Source organism: Urocampus carinirostris, chromosome 1, assembly GCF_059441175.1.
Source record: "Urocampus carinirostris isolate Australia breed hairy pipefish chromosome 1, RoL_Ucar_1.0, whole genome shotgun sequence".
NCBI lineage: Eukaryota > Metazoa > Chordata > Actinopteri > Syngnathiformes > Syngnathidae > Urocampus > Urocampus carinirostris.
In genome coordinates, this window is record NC_142349.1 from 45,587,768 (window position 1) to 45,612,227 (window position 24,460).

General features: G+C 40.0%; 2 protein-coding genes and 1 pseudogene across 3 annotated transcripts; 1 reads left to right on the forward strand and 2 right to left on the reverse strand.

Annotated features, from left to right (window-relative positions):
- Positions 1-837: 837 nt before the first annotated feature.
- casc3 (casc3 exon junction complex subunit) lies at positions 838-14,044 on the reverse strand. 2 transcript variants are annotated; one of them, XM_088341948.1, is made up of 12 exons: positions 13,799-14,044; positions 12,142-12,166; positions 12,007-12,062; positions 11,747-11,944; positions 9,110-9,258; positions 8,877-9,038; positions 6,518-7,266; positions 4,901-5,071; positions 4,721-4,819; positions 4,477-4,643; positions 4,219-4,403; positions 838-1,380 (listed from the first exon to the last, which is right to left on the reverse strand). In XM_088341948.1, the coding sequence occupies exons 1-11, from the start codon at positions 14,042-14,044 to the stop codon at positions 4,257-4,259; spliced, it is 2,169 nt and encodes a 722-aa protein (XP_088198074.1). In that variant the 3' UTR covers positions 838-1,380; positions 4,219-4,256. The 2 variants fall into 2 exon arrangements, with proteins under 2 accessions (XP_088198074.1, XP_088198066.1); XM_088341940.1 differs by having other exon boundaries at positions 4,215-4,403.
- Positions 14,045-15,386: 1,342 nt separating this feature from the next.
- On the reverse strand, positions 15,387-23,783 carry mettl23 (methyltransferase 23, arginine). The gene is made up of 5 exons (XM_088355622.1): positions 23,599-23,783; positions 17,883-17,987; positions 17,569-17,806; positions 17,375-17,459; positions 15,387-15,938 (listed from the first exon to the last, which is right to left on the reverse strand). The coding sequence occupies exons 1-5, from the start codon at positions 23,701-23,703 to the stop codon at positions 15,770-15,772; spliced, it is 702 nt and encodes a 233-aa protein (XP_088211748.1). The 5' UTR covers positions 23,704-23,783; the 3' UTR covers positions 15,387-15,769.
- LOC148374874 (U2 spliceosomal RNA) lies at positions 19,316-19,476 on the forward strand (annotated as a pseudogene).
- Positions 23,784-24,460: the final 677 nt, after the last annotated feature.

Below are 24,460 nucleotides of genomic sequence, written 5' to 3' on the forward strand. Positions count from 1 at the left end.
CCATTTTTTCAACCGCATTAAGCTTTCTTATTCCACTTTCATTTCAAATGAAACGGCCCGCAATTTATTTACACAAACCAATGGATGCACAAGATAGTAAACAATAAAAAGGTCAAAGTTCTTAGCGCGTTTTTATCATTAAACACAAAGCAGGGAGTAGAAGCCGGATTTCTTCTTCGGGTGGATGCTGGGAGACCACTCAGAGTGCCACAACACGCCTGTAGCAGCAGAAAGAAGAACATCAGTAATGTCTTCTACTCGGAAAAAGGTACACACAATACAAAATCTAACTTACAGCCGGATATTTTTCAACATCCCCAAAAAATGTTCGCATCTGCCAGAATGTGTAAGTTGAATGTACTTAAATCGGGAGGTGTCTGTACATCATGGAGTCTAATGATTTCAAACAACTCTTATTCTACATCCATGAAGCATTTATATCATAACACATTAAGAATGACTTTTTGGTACATTATATGACTTTTTGAAAACCATCACTTTTAATGATATGACCAGTTTTAGGTGTCGCATCATCTGAACACACTTGGAAAAAAAAACTTTAGTTCTCCCTGGATGTGGACAATTGATAAATATTTCTAAATATTTGCGTTCACACTTAACACGTTCAAAAATCGGATGAGGGCCTTATTTTTTGAATCACGAATCCCATGTCTTTTAAGACAAGTATCTACTGTTGTAAGGCTTTTTTGTTTGATTCCCCTGGCTTCAACTCTTAGTGCGCAAAAACCCTTTTGAAATAAGGCGAGGACTTTTTTCGCAACCTGTTCAACTGACGTTGGCGACATACTTCACTTCAAGAAGCCACAAACTCAAAAGTGCCTTTCAGTTCAGTTATTTTATTATTTACACAGAAAGTACACGGGCAGCCACACCCACCACACAAAAAAACCGTTGTGATGATTAACATTGAAGCCATGCAAATGAAGAGATCTTGGTGGTTAGATTGATGCAAAGCTTTATTAGCTGCACAGACGTCAATGAAAAAGATCGCTAAAGTAAAAAGTAGCTTTATTGGGGATCTCATCTCACAGCTCGAAGACGACACATAAAATAGAATAAAAATAATGCAGAAACAAAATAAGCAACAAATCTAAATGAAAGATTAAGTTCAAGAAGAAACAAATAACTACATTTGCAACCTTGAGGTTTTGACCTCACCGCGTTGCCATAAACTTTAATGGACCGGATCCTTATGAAGGTTTTTGCCCCAAATGCAACTTCCGGCGATGTGATGGAAGGAGCAACAGCGCCATCAGGACACGAGTGCATTCTTGAGGAAATGTGCTGGAAAAGGAAATCCAGCAGAGGTCGACATTTCCATGACTCGCCAGTCCCGATGAACGACACTCAAGTTCCACGCTAGAGCAGACGAAACACAAACAAATAAAAACCTTAGTGCAAGGGCAAAAAGAGAAACAAGCCCAAGAGAATGTGAATGGAATCCTGGCTTTATTAAAATCAAATTCTGAAGTAGGTTCTTTAGCTGATGTAGTTATCACACAATTGGTTTGTTACATTGTTATACCCTTCAAGGGAAAGTGGATTTAAATGATGTCACTATTGGAGTTCAATATTTTACAAAGTTGATCTTGCAGAGAAATATTTTTTCAACTGTTTATCGTTTTAGTGAAATCTCCAGGTGTTGATTTGATTTAGCTCCACCCAACTGACTACACACACTTTGCTATAAACACAACGAGCAGTCTAACAATAAATGCACTTTATTTAATAGATAGATAGATAGATAGATACTTTGTTCATCCCCGAAGGGAATGTCTTCATAAGTTCATTAACAGCTGTTTGAGAAACCTTTATTGCTAAACAATCGAAGACATACCAAGTTCAATCCTAATCAGTTTTTCTGTCTGTAGAGCAGCATGCGCACGTTTTACCCTAGAGCAGGGGGGTCGAACTCATTTTGACCCGGGGGCCACACGACACAACAGACATTCTCTCGGGGGCCGGACTAGTAGATCAGAGAGAGAGAAAAAGATAGAAATATATGAGAAAAAAAGGAGGATGGGAGAAAGAAAGAGAATGTGAGAAACAAGAGATAAAAAGAACTAGTGAGAGAGGGAAAGAAAAACAGAAACCCAAAGAGAAATGGAAAGAAAGAGGGAGGTGAGAAGGAAAAAAAAGAATGAGACAAAGAGAGAAGGAGAAAGCGAGAGAGAGAGAGGAGAGCAGAAGAAGGTAAGACAGAAAGAAAGAAATAGGAACAAAGAAAGAGAAAGAGAGTGAGAGTGAGAAATACAAGTACAGCGTTTGTGAGAGGCACCTGGCTTTGGTAAAATCAAGTAGACATTTCAACCTACAGCTCGTTTTCCTCTTGCGCTTCTCTCAGGCCCCCTAAGGGAATAAATCTGGCCTGCGGGCTGCCTGTTTGACACCCATGCCCTAGAGATAAGATCTTAAGAACGATCTTAAATCCGCATCAGGTCAAAAATGTCCATCATTATGATCAAGTTCGGGCTTCTCACTTATTTCATTTTCAAAAATTATCCACCTGTCATTGTTCGTTTCTTATTCTTTGAGGAGGATCCGTGTGACTGATTCAGTCCTCCACGCCCGCAGCTCGCGTCAGCACCGTTGGACCTGGAGAAGTAGGCGCACCTCACACCTCCTCCCGAGTCCTCACAAATAAATTATGAATATTTGGGTTTGCTGCAGGCTCAGTCCCTGGAATCAAGTTAATTGGTTGGGCTGGTTTGGGCTTTAATACGCTCAGGCCCGCATCGGTTTGGATTTTTAGGCCCGATCTTACCTCAATAGAATGTCAACAATTTTTTTTAGATTTCCTATATTTGCAATTGGTAGTATAGGCATGCAAATGTGATATCTTTTAATACCAGTCAGATCTTTAAACTGCTTAGCATTTAAATTTTGCAATGTCACCAAATTGCTTAAATGTTACTAAATTGAATAACTATAAAATCTTGTTATTTTTCAACATTTTTTGTTAAAATAAGAGAAAGACAGAGCTTTTTTTCTGTTTTGGATGGCTTTTTTTAGTTGATGTCCTTACTTCTAAGAGCCATTTTTATTCATTATACTTTGCAGGGCTTAAAATTCGGTGCGTAACTGGTAATTAAAAATTAATAAAAAACTTTGTGGAGTTCGTTTAACAATGAGGAAAATTAACAAAAAATTAAATAAAAACAAACCTCTAAACCAGAGGTAAACTTGGGCCTAAAGTTTGGTACAAAAAAAAGTTCTTTCAGGAAAAAACAACAACATTGATTTCAATATTAGGCAAACTACATGAACGATCATACCAATATTAAATGTATATTTATTCAAATGTGTACACACACACACACACACACAAACAAGTCAAGAATTATTTTACATTATTAGAATCCCTACTTCAGTCGCCACCATGTTTGTCTGACGTCTTGCTGTTACAGGGTTCCTAGAGCAAACCAAGTTCAACTCAAGACAGACTTTTTTTAAAAGCTGTTTGAAATCAAATTTATGATCAAGTCAACAAAAACAAATCGAAAGAAAACAAAAAAAAACGCACGTGAATTAGGGGCAATGTTAAACAATAATGACTTTTAAGACTTGTCAAAGGTCAGTGGGAAACCTGTACTACACTGTGCTTTGTGGCGGTGGTTTTGGTCCGCGTTAAACAATACAGTGCCATCTAGTGGTCAAATATTACAAACTGGGGCTTTAAAACCCGACCCAGCCCAAGCCCGACTAACATGATTTTCAGGACTGACTCCAAAATTTCGCATTCTATTTGTGAGGGCTTGGGAGGAGTAGAGCTGATTTACAATTAAAAATTAAAGCTTGTATTGGTAACGAAATCCAAGTTAAACAAGACCCTGAAAACATTTACATCTTGTATGTTTCGGTGTTTGCAGAGGTTACATCAAACAAGAATTTTCCAACATTGAAGTAATTTTTTAAGGCCGTCCGTAGATTTTATGGACCGAAAATTGGGCCATAAAACACAGGATCTGTAGGTTCTTAAAAATTGAGTGTCACAATGAGCGAGAGGCTTCAAAGACAAAGAACAATGACGGGTAAATAATATTTTTCTTTTTTTAAAAGGCAGCGAGAGAGAAGCTGGGCCCAACCTGGCCTGAAATTCAATTTGAGCTCAGGTTTAAGATCTTACCTCTGCCCTAAACTACAAAATTGTACTTCTGAAAGCACGGCACAAACAAGTGCTAAACTGATCTCACCTACTTGTGTGCACCCGGTAGAGCTGGGTGAGCAGGTGCAGGTCACTCAGAGGCAAAGGGCACTTCCGGAGGAGGGGGCTTGACGGTCACAGGTTGGGATGTGCGGCGGGGCGGCGAAGGTTTGGGCTGAGCCTGCTGCTGGACCGTGTCGTAATAGGTCACGCCTCCATACGTCACTTGCGACTGACCCTGAACGCAAGTAGTGACCCGTCATTATTACGTTTGGATCATATTTAGGATAAGGCGTCGTTTTTCATCATACCTGAGGGCTGGGGTACATAGTGGGGTAGGGGAAGGTCATGACGCCCGGCGGCGGGTAAAAGGGCGGCGGTAGCAGTTGTTGCGGTTGCCCTGGCGACAGTGGCACAGGCGGGCCTGCGTAGAGGGCGGGGTTTGCAATGGGGGCTCCCGATTGGTGGGGATGAAGACCTAAGAAGGAGTCATGCACAAAAAGCATTAAAACACATCGTGAACATGCTCATATGCCTTTGGGTTTAAAAACCAACCCGGATGAGGGATGTGCATCTCGGGCTGAACCAGCATGCTTTGGGGCGCGATGGGGGCTGAGCCGTCACTGTGTGTGTAAATTGGTCCCTGGTATGTGACTTAAAAAAAAAAAAAAACAACAAACCATTATTAGCGAAGTGTTCTGGGCAGAGAGGAAAAAGAAATGACAAAATCCCCACTTGGCTCATAGTAGTGTCCCTCCATGACACCCATTTGAAGAGGCGGCGCCTCAGGTACGCCTCTCTGCCGCTGGGAGGAATAACGCTTAGCTCGATTGGAGCCGCCAGACAAGTCGTCCAAACCAGAGAATGTTGGCGGACCGCCGGGAACGTGCATACCACCACTCAGGCCTGTTAAAAAATATACATTTTTAGGCTAAAATCATTTTCTAAGAGGGACTGTTTCAATGCTGCTATTAATCCCAAATTTGTGAGCGAGTGTGGTGATGCAAAAGATGGCTGCCAGATATATAAAATGGACTTATGTTCAATCAACACCTTGAGTGTAATCAGTGTTCTCGTTTGCCAGCGTCCCTGCGCCCTAGACGCATTATTTTTGCTGGGGACGCATCATGTCAAATAAACGTGCGTCCCCGGGACGCAACTTTTTTGACGCGAATTTGTCATTATCATTTTTTTAACAAAGATTGACCGCGCTCCAAACTTTTCGTGAGGCAGATCCGCCTCTGTTGTTTTGGTCTTGCGGTTCGAGTTTTCGTATGCATGCCGATCTCCAGTTCGAGTTGTGTAGTGAAAGTCCCTTTCTTTTTAAAGAACCGGCTTTTTCGGCTCAACTCATTAAAGAGAGCCGGCTCTCAAAGGGCTCACTTGCTTTGATGCATTATATTACGAATAACTATGTTGTATAAAGAAGTTAAGAAAAAAAGGAAGTAGAAAAGGAGAAAATGAAAAAAAGACAGGTTTGTGGTGATCCCTTTCAATCAGTATATTACCAACTATAATTTAATGCAGAAAATGAATTAATAATTTGAATAGGAACATTCTACTGAATTAGAATTGCATGTATTTTCCTTCTACAGTGAATGTCCAAGCGACTTCATTTTTGAACTTTTTTTTAATAATAAACCACCAGCTGAGGTTTGGTTTGCAAGAGCGGCCGGACTGCGGCGGCACCAACGGAGGACAACCCCCCGACCCAGCCGCAACAAAGCCTGGACTATGGGTGGGACAAAGTAGACAGTGAGCAAGACCGTTCGGGAGTCGTGGACAGGTAGACTGACCCGGGCGCAGAGGCGACTCGCGAGCGGCTGCGGAAGACCGGACTGAGTATGGGGCCCCAACAACAACCCCCAACCTGACCCTGGGGGAACCCTGGACTTTACTCAGATTAGAATTAACTTGTATTGATGCATTTGAGATCTTCCAGCAGTTTTACTTCTTTGTTTTTATCCTTTTAAGCACTCAGTGCCCGTTTTGTGTTTCAAGAGTTTAAAAGGAAATACTTTATGAAGCAAAAGCCATGCAAGTCAGTTATTTATCACTATAACATTGTTGTTCTTAGCAAGTCAATGCAAACTGTTGATTAGAAAAAAAACATTTTGAGCAGAAAAAACATAAAATATTGTAAACTGTCATGTGGCGTAATCTAGTGACATTTTTTGGATGTCATGACGACCCATTTTGAGGAAAACCAATGCACACAAAATCAGTCTCGGACAATTGGAAAGCCGGACTATGAAATCAAATCTATGCGTTCCCTAAATATTTAAGCTTGAGTGAGACAGGAATTTGTGAAGCGTGAGAGCATGTAAGGGAAACAAAAGCTGGTAAACGCACCTCTTATTTCTGAGGGTACAAAATTGGGTGGGTTCTGGTTCCAGGTTTGTCCAGACACCAAACTTAACCGAGCCACATCCTGGTCTAGGTCAGCTACTCCACCCCCTGCCTCAGTTGAGTTTTTCACTCCTACCCCAGCTTCCTCCACTGACGCCTGTTTGCTGCCTAGCTCAGCTGGCCGAGAGCGACTCCTACGGGCCAGGGAGTAAGACTTGCGCTCGACGGGTCGCTCGGTGGGAGGTGAAGTTTCCTGAGGGGCAACTGGCGTATAGCTGGATTGGGCAGGGGAAGTGGACCCTCTGTGTTCCACCTGCTGTCTCCTAGGCGATGTGCTCCGATGCGACACGTGCTCAATGACTGTTACGGGATTACCTATGAGGGAGTCTTCTTCGTTGATCAGGTCCTCGGTCACCCGCCTACTGCTGTTGCGACCTCCTCTGCCAGAATGCCCCCTATCTGCTGGCAACTCAGGCAGGACTTTAGGACCTGCTTGTTCCCTGGCGTGAAGCTGGGGGGCATGCGATTCACTCCCACCATATTGGGGCTGCTGTGATGGGAAATTGGAGGGCTTGCAGCGGGAGCTGTTGCGGTGACCAGAGGGAAGCGGCACAGAGGTGGGGGTCACATGATGAGGAGCTCGGGAAGGACCGCCACCGCCCCCCCTTCCTCCACGATAATTCTGCCAAGAGTGCTGCACTCGCTCTCCCCCCTCTCGCCATCTCTGGTCTCTGTTAGGAGATGTGGATGACCTGCACATAAACAACGTTGACAAAATGTTAGATTGAGGTAAGATCTCAGCCCCGGACCCCAACCCAGATTTCGGGCGGGTTTGGGGATAAAACGTCAGACATTAAGTTGGGGGGGGCTTCTCTCTTGCAGTTTTTTTTTCTTCGTGGAGGATCTGCACAGCATGCACTTTTACTCAAGTAATTATTTGGATGACTACCTTTTACTTCTATTTGAGTGATACAATTCTAAAGTAAATGTACTTTCATTTGAGTAACACACTTGGATCTGAACCTCAGTGCCACACAGACATTCCAGAGCAAGCATGTTAAACATACAGCCCATTAGATGATTTAATCCAGTCAGCCAAGAACTTATGAATATCTATTAAAAAATTACAACAACAATAATAATAATAAAGAAGCCCATCTCTGGCTAATTTCTATCAAAAGTCATGAATTTTTGAATAATTTCTAAACAAATGCTCTCTCTGGCTGCTAGAGCAGCGTTGAGTTATGTGTCAATCTGCATTCACTCAACTGTTAAAACCAAGGTTGAAAAATTACAATATTTCCCCCATTGTTTGTGAACTAATGTGTTGTATTTAGAAAAGAGCCCTTGTCATCAGTGATTTTAATTTTTAAGGTAGGTTAATAATGTAGGGTGAATGATACCACAATAATACCAAAAAATAAAGCTGAAAATATTAAGTAGAAACGCCTCAATTGATTTGGCCCACCTGAGAAAAGTCTGGATACTGTCGCAGATTTGGTTTATGATAAAATAAATTAATTAATTAATTTTAAAAAAGCCTGACTTTTGTAACGAAATCCAAATTTAACAAGACTATACACATTTACATATATTTATAGTACATTAACGGTCAATTTCTCAACATCAAACGATTTTTTCAAGGGTTGGCGGGCAGATCTTTAGGGCTTGAGAAGTGGGCCATGTACAGCAGCAGCAGCAGCATGTCCTTAAGAATCTAGGGCGGCACTTAAGAAGAACGGGGCAGGGAGACAAAAGAAAATGACAGGTAGATAATAGAGACAGGAAAGAGTTCTTTGAATGGACATTGCAAGAGTTTAGTACAATAAGTGTTGTGATGGGAACATATTTTTTTTTTTTGCGGAACAAGGCTTATCCTGGCCAAAACTACTCTAGGGCTTGAAACGCCTCAGCGCACTGTGATGCTAGCGTAGTAACGTCCCAGTAACTTGTGGAAAGATTTAATCCCAGTGTTTCTTGCACAACATGGCCAACGCTACAAGCGCTGACACTGACAGGGCATTACACACTCGTTTTACAATTTAGTATCCAAAATGTGTTTTAGTCTACATTTTTATAAACCTAGGTCCCTGGTTCGAGACCGGGTGGAAACATATGTTGGCCTGGAGAGGGACAGGCACCAACAGGCTGTACCTAGGCTGTACCTAAGACACACCACAGGGAATGGTGCCCCAACTACCCTATCGGATAAGGGATCCAATCAAACAGTCATTTTTATATTTAAGAAAGCATCAAGAAAGAATCAACCCGACCCAAATGTAATGATTGACATCTGATTTAAATTTGGGTCGGGTTGCAAAATTCCAAAAGAATCCAAATGTGTGTCAACATGAGGACTCACCGATGTCGACGATGCACGAAGGCGCGTTCGCCGTTGCGAATGTCGTACCCATAGCTCGCGATGAGCTCCTCACGACTCTTGGGAGCTTGCTCCTCCTCACGGAACCTGTCGTGCTCCCAGCGCCCTTCATCTTTCCAAAGCTTTCGGTTTCTGCCTTTGGGCCTGGGTGGGGCATGGTAAGGCAAGGTGAGATGATGTTCCTTAATGGAAATGGCCGACCAAGACACCGATACCTCTCCTCCTCCTGAGTGTGGCCCCTGACATCATGTTCAAAGAAGAGACCCTTCCGGGGAATGTAAGCCGGGTTCTTGCGATCCTCGTCGTCATCTAGCTTCTGCCCGGGCTGCCCATCTGCTTTGGTCTCGGGATCAACGGTCGACTCCTGTGGGTGGTGATGGCAAAATGAAGCCCCATAAAGCAGTCAAGCTCTGCAGGGAATTACCGTATTTTACGCACTATAAGGCGCACCTAAAAGCCTTTATTTTTTTCAAAAGCTGACCATGCGAATTTATAATACAGTGCGCCTTATATATGGATCAATATTAAGTCGCAAGGTCTCGCAACAAAGGCAAGCAGCCGCCGACTAGATTTTTCCTCGTAGGCGATGTGGTTCGCGGTGTATGCTGGGATACATATGCCGGCGTTTCCCAGCCAAAGTGTCAATCATCATTTGAATCGACCACTATTGGCTAAAGTTTTTCGGAGGTAAAGGGGGTGGATCTTTTTTATCATTTACAGGCTCGCATAGGCTAAAGAGGCAAAACAAAGCCTGCAATTGGCCGAAAAAGATGAATGTGAATAGCAAGTTTGGTTGTCTACGGCATAGAGGAAACATCTTTTACCATTCTGTATTTGTAAATATTTTACTCTTCTGGATTTACTACACTCACGGATATAAGAGGACCATGGTTGCACATTATTATTGAACGCAACGACTTTAATGAGCTACTCCGGCTATATATTTTCCCAGTATCTTGTTTCAGAGTGATCTAGATGTTTCTGTGATGGGTCTTTTTGTAAATTAATCTCAATTCCAAGAGTTTATTGTCATATGCACAGTAAAGTTGCGAGCGAAAAAGAAAATAGAAACTAAGGAATGGTTGGCATTTCTTGAATCCCAAGACTTTAACCTTCCGAATGATATCTGGAACGATGCATTTGAGTGACATCGTACGGACACCGCACCCGCACGTGACTACGACACGTATTTGCTTCTTTGCAAGCTTTCAGAATGTTAAGGGGGTAATAAGTTTGACTGAACTATCTGACTGTTTTGTCGACGTTCCCATTGTAGCGCCTTATAATCTGGTGCGCCTTATGTATGGAAGATATAGGACCAAAAACTATTTTTTGGGGGTGCGCCCTATAACCCGGTGCGCCCTATAGTGCGGAAAATACGGTACTTCAAACACACACAGAGGCTTCAAGATTATTCATTCGGTTGACTACGCCACCACGTGTACAGAATAATGTATAGCATGCTTGGTGCATGCAATAAAACTAAATTATACTCGGAATACCAAATAAATATTTAAAAAGAGTTTTAACACTAACTGCGCTGTGTTTGTGCTTATGCAACAAGTGAAAATGTGAAATTGAGGTAAAATAAAGCGTTCTTAAAAAAACAACAACATTTGATCCAAAGTTTTGTACTCGGGCGGTTTATTTTTTCTCTACTGACATTTCCACCTGCTTTAAAAAATATATATATTTCAAAAGGTACTGATGAAGCAGGGGGGAAATTGATACGAGATAACAAGTTTGTATAGAATTGGAAGCGTAATTCCTGTGATTTCCGGTACTGAAGGGAACCTTCAACTCTGAACGTATGGTGCTCAAAGATACTTTAGCACCTCATCTGTCGCGTTTGCTGTGCTGTGCACATGCCTTTATGAGAAGCAAATTGCATTTTATCTTCGGCTGGGAACATTGGTGCATGCATCTTGTGTATTAATCATGTGTTAATTAAGGCATATTAGTAATGGTGGCAGTATTCCTATCGCATGTGAACAGGATTTGGGTCACACACTACCCCCTTGTGGAAAAAAAAAAAAAACTGGACAGCTGAAAAATAGTTACCAACGATATACCTTTACATCACAAAATGTATGTAAACAAGTTTTCATTTGCATTTACAATAGATAGATGTATTACTGGACAAACCCAGCACTTCTTTGTTGAAGTTAAAATAAAGTTGATCTCTGTTTCCAGTTACATCGAAACTTTACTTTAATCTTTGTGAAAATAAATTAGGGACCTTTTACTACCTAAGCATTTTTGGGGGTTTTGAACTCACTGTCGATATAAATTCACGCACTTTTGGAACTTATATTTGTGTCATTCAGAAAAGATGCTTTGTGTATTGTAATAAGGAGCAATGTTAGCATCATTCGTTTTAATACCAATTTTAACACTTGTACTGCAAATAAATGTCAGTTTAAAATACCATTTATTGGCTTTTAACTACTAATAGTAAGTACAGGTCCTGAAAAACACATATTTGGTGAATCTCTTGTCACAGCTTGACTTAGTTCAGTTGTTAAATTGACTTAATTAAAATGAAAAGCACAATGAGACCCCCCAAAAAGTAAATGGATGGATACTGAACTGATATAATAGATGCCGTAATAAATTAGACAATCTTTCAGTCTTTAGAGATTTTATTGAAGTCCTTAATGTTCTAATGTATCATCTAATATTGCCCTTCCCAAATTTCAATATCTGTCAAGCAAAATACTGTTGTTTACAGTCTCAGTTCCCAATGTCAGACCCCCTACACATGTTCTTCTGACCACATAAAGTCAGTGTGCATCAAGCACAGAAGATATAGATTGTGTGATGTGAAAACCTAAAGTTGGCAAATAACTAACCTGACCGTCACCACTTTGCCGTTCTCCCGCCGACTTTCCTTTTTCCTCAGACTCCTCCTCTTTAACTTTCTCTTCTGCGTCTTCACCATCCTCTTGAGTAGCCGGTTCGGTCGAAGCAAGAAGTTCGGGCTGACCTTCCGCGGCAGCTGGAGCTTCTTCCTCACTGTATCCATCCGCATCCTCCTCTTCCTCGGCTCCCTACACAGAAAAAGATTTTAATTTTCCAAAGATAGAATAGAGCGCTTGTTACCTATATTTACCTCAGAATGAGAGGCGTTTTCTTCTGGATCTGCGCTGTCGTAGTCTGAGAGGACAGCTGGAGCAGGCAGGTTTGTGATGGATATTATCACTCCGGTAAAGGGTCGAGCACAAATGGATGTCAAATGAGATCTTACCTTCTCCTACTCCGTCTTCACTTTCCTGCAAAATCAAACCAGGAACGCCAGGTCATATTTATAGATTCCTGAACCCAATCATTGTCTTGATATGAAAGATAATTTCAACCCTTCAAATAATGTCCAGTTCATTAGTTTTACTTTAAGTTGTTGTGTAAAGTATATACAGGAGTAATACAGTATCGCTTATTCGGTTACAGAAGAAAGCTATTTGGATTGTTAACAAGGCTTGATATAAAGAACATACAAACAAACTAGTTATTAAATCTAACGTTTTAAAATTCAAAGAACAGTGAAACTTAAATCCTCATCACTGGTATACAAAGCACATACTCCGAACAAACATTCAGTTAATTCTTGACAGAGCAAACATAACATTGAAAAGCCATTGTGCTACCCGAAAAGCACTTTATTTATGGAACGAGTTAGAGTACCACAAAATATGCCCCTTATTTATCACTATCTAAAATGTTTATACTATAAGTTTAATAAATAATGCAAGATTTTTGAGTATGTTATGTTTCCGGAATGCAGTGGATAGGTCATTCACCTAACACGCAAAAGGTCCACAGTTCGAGACTGTGTAAAAACATGTTGGCCAGGTGATAGATGGTTGCCACCAGGCTGTACTTGCCCAAGACACACCACAGGAAAGGGGGCTCTACGACTCTAGTGGTTAAGGGATCCAACCAACCAAACATTAAAACTGTATACGAGTCACAAGCGATACTATTATGACTTTGAAATGTGATTTCCTTTTCCAATTGTATTTTGTGAGGTAAAGTTTTGTTTTCGTGTTTCGATTCTGATTATGCATGGAAAATGTATGGGTGCTTAAAAATTCCAGCTTCAGTCTATTACCTTTGGCCTCATGTATAGGTTTTGTATTATTATATCGCACAACTGTTTGAGTGCAAATAGTTTTAGTTTTAATGACTTAATAACTTTATTCATTCAATTTAGTTTCCAGATGCCATGAAGTCCTTTAGCAGGACCTTCAAGTTGATCGAGAAAGGCTGGCAATTTGGATTTTTCACTCTTTTTAACGTAACCACATTGGATGTGTGACGTTGGGTGGCAAATGACGCAAAATATCCTATTGAGAAGTAAATATGCTTCATCTCACTCAGGAGGTAGAGCGCTCGTCTTGGGATCAAGAGATTGCAGGTTCGATTCCCGGCTCCTCCGTGTTATATGTCGGAGTGTCCTTGGGCAAGACACTGAATCCCTAATGCCCCAATAAGCAGGTCGGCGCTTTGCATGGCTACATGGCCGCTATTGGTGTGTGAGAGTGTGTGTATGGGTAAGTGTGAAGCACATTGTAAAGCGCTTTGGGAGGTCTTCATTAACTTGAAAAGCGCTATATAAATGCAGACCATTTACCATTGATTCGCGATCAAAAGATCACAGATTTTCGTATCAGGGGGACAGCGCTAAACAGGGTGACCTGAAATCGCTAGATCAATGTCGCGCCCTCGAGCTTTTTTCCCGCCGGATACGTTTAATGTTTTCCAGTGTACTAAAGAATGTCGACAGTTTCAAACAGAGAGTTTAGTCCATATCGAAAAAGCTTCCACTTTCGCCATGACGACAACTGTCGCAAAAAAACACCTGGCGAAGGGCTCGCGTAAGTTAGCATGAAGCTAATGGCACTTACACACTCGGATTGCACTTCTTTCTTGGCTTCGACGCGTTCGGAGGCCGGCTCAGCCGGTTCGGGTTCTCTGCTTCCGCGGAGCTTACTCGTCTGTGAGCCGGAGTCCCGGTTTTCCGAGCCCGAAGCTGCCTCGTCGTCATCATCGTCGTCGTCGTCGTCGCTGTCCTGGGACGCGCGCCTCCTCCTTCGCCGCCGGTCCGCCATCTTAGCTTCTACGGGACTGATGCTGGAAACGCACAGATGCATTGTGGGAATTGTAAAGAATAAAATAAAAATATTCTTCTTCTCCGTTTTTGTATTACTCACATTCTAGTGTTGTTACTCATTGGCACCACCAACTGATTTTCATTCGGAATAAATGTACTCGAGCAATGTTTTTCAACCAGCGTGCCGCTGGAATTTGCCCAATTTTATCTTTCCCAAAAAATCAGGCCATTATTCAGTATTTTTGCTATCTTCAGACGGGGAACTGTAATGGTCATCCATATCAGTAGGTGGCAGTAGATTTTTTATATACTAATTATCTGCTCATGAGGTAGCACCGTACATTTAATAATTTAATTTGTTTAACAAAGCGGTTTAGATTGGGCTGTAAAAATAAAAACATAAATACAGCACATGATTCTGTTTTATTGTAAGTATTAATTTCTTATTTTCATATACTAATTACCTACTTATGAGGTAGTGAAGTGAAACATTTAACATAACTTCATTTTCAAACATTTTCGACGGAGGGTCTGCCTCGGAACTTTTTTATAAATAAAAGTGTACCTTGGTTGAAAAAAAAGAAATAAAAGAATAAGAGACCGAAGGAAAACGCCAAAAAGAAGAATACAAAAATTAGAAAACGAGGAAAACGGGACAAAAAATAGAAGCTAGGAAAAAAGAAGGAAAAATAAATAAAAGAAGTAGAAAACAGTAGAAAAAATGGGTCAACTAAAAGGAATAACAGCCTAGGAAAAAGAAAATTAGAAAGAAGAAAACAAGCAAGAAAATACAAGAAAGAGGAAAAACCAATAAAAAATAATTAAAAAGCTAGGAAAAAAGAAAAGAAAGAAGAAAAAATAAAATAAATAGGGAAAATGCAGAAAACAAAATCTGAAAAACGGAGGGGGAAAAGAAAAAGTTAGTGGAAAAGGAAACAAACGTTCAGTAGGTTACTAATGATATAAAATATTCTGCATAAAATAAATTAATACCATCTTAAAAAATATCACATTCAATTATATATATATATATATATATATATATATATATATATATAATGTGTGTGTGTGTACTATTTTCAAAAATGTATTATTTTGTGCTAGTCAGTGCCCTCAATTTCTAAATCTGCATAATGCTGGCGCTGTGGAGATTTTTTTTATGTTTATTACATGTGAGACAAATTTTCAGCAACCATAGAGTTGATGATGATTCAATTTGTTCTGTTATACCATGTGAACTGTCTACTGAAAAGTAATGATTTTGTTGCTAAGACAATTCCGCTTAACGCTAGTGGTACACACTCGCAAGAAAGGCTGGATCACTTACTGAACATTTAAAATGAGGTGACAATGTTTTAAAATCATGACACTACACACGAGAATTGACTTTTTACCAATGCCATTTTCATCCGGATGTTGAAATCTGACAAAATGTATAAAATCACCCAGCGTTAAAAGCAAATCAGATGTATACAAGTTTTTTAAACCAAACACTAATCAAACTTTCATCAATTCTAGCTTTTTCCCCTTCAAATAGGTGGAAAAATACAACTAGAAAACCAGGAGGGGGAAACAAACAAAGAAAGGGGAAAACAGACAAAATCCACATTTTTCATCAACTTGTTGCAGGGTGATCTGCTAGACATTTTTCACCGGCTTGATGTTGCCATTCTGACAATCTTAGCTCTATATGAAAACTAAAGGGTCCACGGGCATGGCCCTTTTCTCCTTCGGGTGTCCTTGGCACATTGGGAAGACAGCCATGTCAAGTGTCTTTGTCCGTCTTGTTTGTCATAATCATCATTTGAATGGTGTGATTGCCGGGAAGATTGGATCCCGCGAGCTCAGATTTGTTAGCGTCAAATGTTTCCAGGTCAACGTTTACGCAGGTCAGCTTCCATCTGTGCAGCAGTGCCTCAATGCTCCAGTCAGCACTACAAGACACCAATATTCTTGAGAAAGCAATTCCAATGAACTTGTTACTATGATCATAGTTTGTTCTTCACAACCATTATTTCATTCTTTCATCCAAAAATAGAATGTAGGTGCAACTATAAAGAATGACGGAATACTTAGCATCTTAACACTTCCCAAAAAATCACATGTGAAACATAACTCTGCAGTATGCACAGAGGTGGGTAGGGTAGCCAAATATTTTACTCAAGTAAAAGTACTGTTACTTCGGAATAATATTACTCAAGTAGAAGTAAAAGTAGTCATCCAAATATTTACTTGAGTAAAAGTAAGAATACTGGGTAAAATAATTACTCAAGTACTGAGTAACTGTAGCAAAGTCTTCAGATTGGAGGAAAAACAGCAAAAAAAAAAAAAACACTGCCCTAGAGAGAAAGATAAATCAAAACAATGTCCTACACATGGAAAAAGTCAGATGCAGACCAACTTTTCTTATTTATTTTTTCTGGTAGCAAACAAACAAAAAAGAAACAAAAATAACACGGTTTGAGATGAGGAAGAAATGACAAAACAAGGGGAGAAAAAAAAGTGAAGAAAAAAAAAAGCTATACCCAGGGGCGTATAGTAAACTAAAACCGTGCCTCAATGATCTTTTTTAAAACAACCAATCAGATCATCAAATTATCAAAGTCCATCAAATCAACAAAAAACACATTTCATTGAAAAATAGATTAAAGTAATTAACGTAAATTCAAGTGTTCTAATAAACAATAAAAATAGTATAAATCAAATAAATAAATTAGGCACATGTAGCACCAAGAAGCACATTTAAAGCCCCAATACACGCTCAACAAGCAGAACAACAAGCTAGCCCATAAACTTGAACAAAGGAGAAATTGCATAATGTAGCAGGGTGTTTCACACCATTTTCAAGGGGAACATGCTGTCTATGTGGGGCCAGAGGTGTTCCTCCTCTTCTGTGTTTTCATAGTCGGTATTGCTAAGCGAAATTTTCCATCCGTTTCATCCGTAAAAAAAATTCCCCCTCTGAAGTTGAATATGGTCACGTGACGGGCTGCTACGTATGAATGGTTAAACGTGGTAGAGCCTGGTGTAGTTCTGCGTCAAAATAAATGAGCCTTAGCAGAGACAGACAGACAGACGCTTACTTACGTGGAGGGGATTTATTAAGTAACGAAGTAACGACTTCGATGTTGCCTAATGTAGCGGAGTAAAAATACATTTTTTTCTTTACAAATGTACTAAAGTAAAAGTATAGGGATTTAAAAATACTCCTAGAAGTGCAAAATTTCCCAAAACTTACTCAAGTAAATGTACTCCGTTACTACCCACCTCTGAATATACAGAGATATAATGTGATTTGCACCAAAGCCAACGAGTGAGGTTTGGTTTAATCAAAACAAGTTCCGACGATAAAGAGAAGGGAGGTTCGCACCATCGTTCTTGGTATGTCACCCAAAACTGGGCGGAAGGATTCTTCCGCAATAGAAAAGCCACAGTCACCACGATATCCTCGAAATCTAAAATCATTTTTTAAGTACAAGGTGGGATACAAGAATTATAATTCATTTAATACCATCAAAATGCACATTTTTCAAGTATCGTGGAAGATCACATGGTCGTATTTACCTCGCGGCTCATAGAAAACATCGGATGCCAAAATGAGATCAAGGGGCGGAAGTTGGAGTAGGTCTGGGGATATTTCCCCCCAGGTCAGAGGCAGCGTAAGCACGTCTTGAAGGCCATTGGCCTCACAGCTGCGTCTGCAGTTCTCAATGCAACCTGGCGAGTTCGCATCGTCCGAAAGGATGACCTTGGCACCACAGAGGGCCGCCAAAACGCCTGGAAGACTCACGCCTGCGCCCAACTGTGGAAACGAAGATTTCATCATCATCATCATCATTATTGTCGTCATTGTCATCAAACATGTCCGCTAGCCTCACCTCTAGCAAAGTCTTGTTCTTCAGCTCAGCTCTTCTGGACCAGATGTATTGAGCCAGAACCACGGCACAGGGCCACACGTACATGCCGTACTGTGCATCCAGAACCTGACCATAGAGCAATATTTGACCTTTATGTACGACACACTTTTTGTAACTCAAACGGATGCATCGTTATTTGTTATTCCAAATATTTTCACAGCTATATTTGGTGTCCAATCATCATCTGGATATAACACAGGGTGTGAATGGATGCAGATCGAGAGCAGGGACATAGCATACCTGTCACACGTTATGTAAACTGGACCATACTCTGACTATTCTTGCACTACAGTCACTTTCAACTGGACTACACTTGACTACTCATGCATACCAGCTCAGTAGCCTAGATGGTAGTGTGCCGGCTTTGAGACTGGGAGGTCGCTGGTTCGCGCCTCGACCGACACATACCTAATTGGTATAATGGCGGCGCCCTCTGGCTGCGGCTGCACCGACTCGCTACAACGGGTCAGGTGTATCGACATTTCGTTCTGTGTACATTGTTACAAAGAATGACAATACAAAGGAAATTATTATTATTATTATTTGTTTTACTTTTATTTTTATCTTATTGCCTTAACTCATCTTGAGTTCATCCTGTATTTTTATCTTTTAATATTCGTAATATTCTTTCATGTATACATGTACAGTAATCCCTTGGTTATCGCAGTTAATGGGGACTAAAACAGCCCGCGAAAAGTGAAAATCCGCGAAGTAGCGACGCCCCTTCAAAACTCTTAGAAATATATATATATATATATACCTGTATATATATATATTTTTTTAAATTATTTTATTTTATTATTATCATTTTTTAGACCTGCGAAGCTCTGAACCCGCAAAGGTGGAACCACGAAGTAGCGGCGCCCCTTCAAAAATGCTTAAAAAAATTACAATAATTATTTTTTTATCATTTTATTTTATTTTTTATTTTTTTCAGACCCGCGAAGCTCTGAACCCGCGAACGTGGAACCGCGAAGTAGCGAGGTCCCACTGTATATAGTTTCTTAATTTTTATTTTTACGCTGGCAACTGTGTGGACAGCAAAGTAAGAATTTCATTGAGCAGGGAAACGTGGTTCTGTGCGTATGACAATAAACCCTCTGAATCTTGAATCTTATACGTTTTCCCTGTATTTTATACGTTTTTTCATCATTTCGAATTGTGTTCACCATGGGTCTCCAACCTTTGCATTATTATGCAGCCGCCAATTGAGAAACACTGCTCTAAAGCAGGGGTCGCCAACCTTTTTAAACCTGAGAGCTACTTTTTTTTGACTAATTAATACAGAGGGCCTTCAGTTTGATATGCATTTATGGGTTTGAAATCTGATGCTAGGTCCTTAGGCTTTGATGCTAAGTCCTTAGCTTGGCCTTTAGCTAGGTTTTGCTGCAAGGTTCTTAGCTTGGCCTTGATGCTAGGTCCTTAGCTTGGCCTTGAACTGAATAGCTTGGCCTTTTGGTTGATTTTTGCAATCTGGAGATGGAATAAGAGCTTGCTCTGTTCACTCCACGCATCGGCCCGGTATTGCAGTACCTCCGGGAACGGTGCTTTCGCAATGATCGCAGCAAGGCTTTAGGGCTAGGACCTTAGCTTGGCCTTTTGGCTGAGAGTAAGAGTCCCGGCTCCTTGGCTTTGTAGCGTATTATGAACTGACCGATATCGGATAATGGATAATGAATAACGAAGATAGAACAATAACCCTTAAAAACCCCTTCTAAAACAACAACTTATGTTATCTGTATGTTGTTACTATGATATTACCAGGTTAATTATTGGAAGTAGGGTTGAATAGACAACCAATAACCAATTTTTTTTTTAACCAGAAAATCACAGTGCCTCTGCGGGCATTACCATGGAGACCCCCTTGTGTACGCTTTATAATAGTTTTAATATGGATTTTTTTCTTTAAAGACCCATCTTGTCTTGCCTATTTCAGCTCTAGATATATATATATATATATATATATATATATATATATATTGTCGTGGTATTCTACATAACATGTCTTCCTGTGAGTAAATAGGTTCCGTTCTGTGTTTGTAAGGTTTATTATCACCTAATAAGGGGATTTGCAACCTGTAATATAGAGAGACATTAGTGAAGGTTGACAGGCACGAGATAGCACATTTTATTGATCATTAAATATTGGAGGGTACAAAACAATGATTCCTCGATATTAATGAGGACACGTCCCCTCCATGCCAAAACTACGCCCAAGACGCAGATATCTACCAAGTATTTAGTGCTGTAGTCAGAGCCGGCCGGTGGCATTAGCGAGCTGAGCAGCTGCTTAGGGTCTCGCAACCACTACGGGGCCAACAAGAGTGGTTATTTTTTTTGGTGCCAACATTGTCCCCATTGTCACTTTTTGTGTGCACTCAAAAATACATCAAAAATACTACAGAATAATCACAAAACTAACTTATCAAATATCGTGCTTAAAAATAGGGACCTCATATATTATTTTGCTTTCATTCTGAAAATTTAAAAAGTATAGAATTACTACAAAAATACTATTACAGTAATACTATATTAAAATACAACTACAGAATTATTTACTCAAAAAAAACTACAGTTATGTTACAAAAATACTAAAGAAATATGACAAAAAATACTACTATGGAAATACTAACAAAATTCTACAAAAATACTAATAAAATACTGCTTTGGAAATAGATCAATTATACTTCTACTGAAATACAAAAAATACCAATGCATCATAGTATAATATAAAAAACTACTAATATTACAACAAAAATACTACTACAAGAGGTTTACAACTAAAATACTGCAAATTACACCTATAGCGATACTACAAAAATTCTCCTATGGAAATATCACAAAAATACTACAAAGGTAAAACTACAGTAACACTACTACAAAGATATTACAGATACACAACAAACATTCTTATATGGAAATACTACAAAATACAACAGAGATATTACAAAAATACTAAAAAATAATACTGCAGTAATACTACAAAATACTAAAATCATAAAACTACTGTACTATAATAAAACAAAAATACTATAGATATACAACAAAAAAATCTACTTTTGAAATACAAGAAAAGTACTACAGAAATACTAAAAAAAAATACCACTATGGAAATACTTCACAAAAATTATTTCATAAATACTACAAAAAAATAGTACGAAAACAAAACTACAGTAACACTACAAAAAAACTACAGCACTTCAATAAAAAATATGACTTCAGAAATACTAAAAAAAAAAAAATTAAAAATAAACTACAGTAATACTTCAATACTAAATAACGAATAAGGTGCTTCAAACAAGGACCTAATACAGTATTTTACTCCAATTGTGGCCGTTTCAAAACCAATTTGATGAAACTAATGCATTAAAAAAGAGTCATTTCAATCGCGGCCCCTGACTCCAAATAGTTGCCCACCCCTGGAGTAGGACATTGAATGAGTTCTAGTAGGTATGCAAAGTAGCAATAGGGGGTCCCAAATCTAATTTTTCTTAGGGACCCATGAAAGCTTGGGACGGTCTTAGCTGTAGTGTATCCGTGGTGCAGTGGTTAGCGCATTCACCTAGCACGTGAAAAGTCCTCGGTTCGAGGCCAGGTGGAAATATTGGTTGGCCCGGAGAGCGATTGGTGTCACTAGACTGTACTTGTCCAAGACACACCACAGGTAATGGTGCCCCTACGACCCACACACCCAAAACCCAGTGGTTTTGCATCGTCCTCTGGAAAGTCTGGATGTGACGTCACATGTGATTACTTAGAAAGGGGACGATTGCACAGGGAGCTTGTTTTTTCTGTATACCTTCAGACTAAGAACATCCATTCATTCATTATTTGCACCGCTTATCCGCAGCAGAGTTGCGGGGTGCTGGTGCACATCCCAGCTATCTTTGGCAGTGGGCAGGGGACACTGAGACAAACATCTCACTTGCTCATTTACAACTAGGGACAATTTGGACCGACCACATAACCTGACATGCATGTTTTTGGAACGTGGGGAGGAAACCGGAGTGCCTGGAGAAAACCCATGCTGGCACGGGGAGAACATGCAAACTCTGCACAGGAAGCCTGGTAGGTGGATTTCCACCCATGATCGCAGGACTGTGCCGCGGACGCGCTAACCACTCAGTCACTGTGCAGTCCAGACTGAGAACAAGCAGCAGGGAATTAAAGCATATATGAAAAAAGAAAAACACCTTAAACGCAACTAACGAGTGCTACACGTTTTTTTATTTTTTATCAGGATCCTATTCGAGTCCAGCGAGACTGCAACTGCTAGTTTGAAGACCAACGCAGAAGGACCTGATAGCATGCCTGTCAACCTCCACGGCCCCATGCCCTTACAAACTATAGTATTTTCCCTTACAAAATAATCGTACACAATATTTTTTTTTCCAAACATGTTTATTTATGTAGTCTGACATGGTATATTGTACATAGAATAGAATATAGATAGAATAGAATATACCTTTATTGTCATTGTTACAAAATGGGTTAACATATTGTGACAACGAAATTGGGCATGACACTCCAGTTTTACACATTCACAGTGAGGTATGAGCCAAGAAGATAAAGGAACAGAGAAGATAAGGTTATAAAACAAGGGGGATAAGGCTATAGTTATCATTGACATGGTATTTACACAAGAAATGTCGGCATGTGGGATGTTACATACAGTGTTGTCGTGATACCGTTGGTATCGTAAGGGTTGTGCAATACATGTGTTTCGTTATATCATATATATTATCAATTAACATTTTGTTGTGAGAAACTGAATTGCTCGACATGAATGAAGTTTATTATAAAAAAGGTTCAAAAATTAAGTAGCTTAGACGTTCACCGTAGAAGGGAAAAATACATGCAAATATAATTCTGCTGGTTCGAGAGCGTTCTCCATCCGGGCACCGGTGCTGTGGAATGCTCTTCCCCCTGAGATTCGATCTGCAACCTCAGTGGAAATGTTTAAATCTAAACTTAAAACTCACTTCTACTCCATTGCATACGAATAACCTACTCCTCTTGTCGGTTGAAAATAGTTTGTGTAATATAGTGTAACAATCTGTGAAGCCCTTTGAGACTCTTCGTGATTTAGGGCTATACAAATAAAAATGACTTGACTTGACTTAATTAAGTAGAATAATACATTTTCTTATTCAAATTATTAATACATTTTCTGGATTAAATTATTGTTGGTAATATACTGATTAAAGGGATAACCACAAACCTGTCGTTTTTAATTTACTCCTTTTATACTTCCTTTTTTTCTTAACTTCTTTCTACAACATAATAATTCGTAATATAATGCATCAAAGCATGTGAGCCGTTTGAGAGCCTTCTCTCTTTAATGAGTTGAGCCGAAAAAGCCGGTTCTCTAGAAACAGACGGACTTCCTTTCACTACACAACTCGAACTCGTTTGACTTGATTGATTTGCCCTTTCGTGATAGTCAGTGTATACCGGATGGTACCCATCATTGACAAATTTGCGTTTTTTCCGTACAGATTTTCTTGTACGTCGTACACGTCTTAAAATGCATAATGAACGCACTTTGTACGGCCAAAACGTACAGGTTGACAGGTATGCGATAGTAACAAGTTTGCACGTCTCCGACGTTGCAAGCCGTCCGTCACCCAGGGCGACGACGTTGCTCAGGTGCCCTGTTGCAATTATGCGTTTTTACCTCAGGGATGGACACGCTCAGCGACTCGTGAGTTTCGTTCTTTGTTTCTTCGAAGGTGAAAGTTCTATGAGTCAAGGTGGGAGTTTTTGATGCTGCCTGGGCCATCTCATCTTTTACATCGCACAATCATGGCAAACCCAAACATCTTTTGCGAGTTACAGGTTTTGAAGCAGTTTCCGCCGTGAAGCCGTGATGGAAATTCCAGCTCTTTTTTAGAGGAACGGCTTTTTCAGCTCGGCTCACTTTGAAGGACTGACTCTTTCTGATGTTAAACGACTCTTCAGGTTGATTTTTAGCACTTTGATCCACATATTACCAATTATTATGTGACATTATGCAAGAAATTAATATAAAGAAAAACAATAAAACGCAAAAGACTAAACCGAACAAAACAAGAAAAAATAAATAAAACAAGATGAGAGAAACGTGATTGTGCCATTTGAAACAAAGATATTGGACTATATTCACCCCTTTTTCATAAAATGAAAATGACCATCACAAACAAAATGACTTTGGGTGCCGTATATAATCGCATACATGCCAACATTGCATACAAGCGACACCCTACAATTGCTTTAAGATGGCCACATACTAAAAGAAATTTAAAATGTTAATAAAGTATGTACTAAACATTGATGATTTATCATCTCATCTCATCTCATTAGCCACACCGCTTATCCTCAGTAGGGTCGCGGGGGTGCTGGAGCCCATCCCAGCAATCATCGGGCAGTGGGCAGGGGACACCCTGGACTGGTTGCCAGCCAATCGCAGGGCACACGGGGACAGACAACTCACTCGCTCATTCACACCTAGGGACAATTTGGACCGGCCAATCCACCTGAAATGCATGTTTTTGGAACGT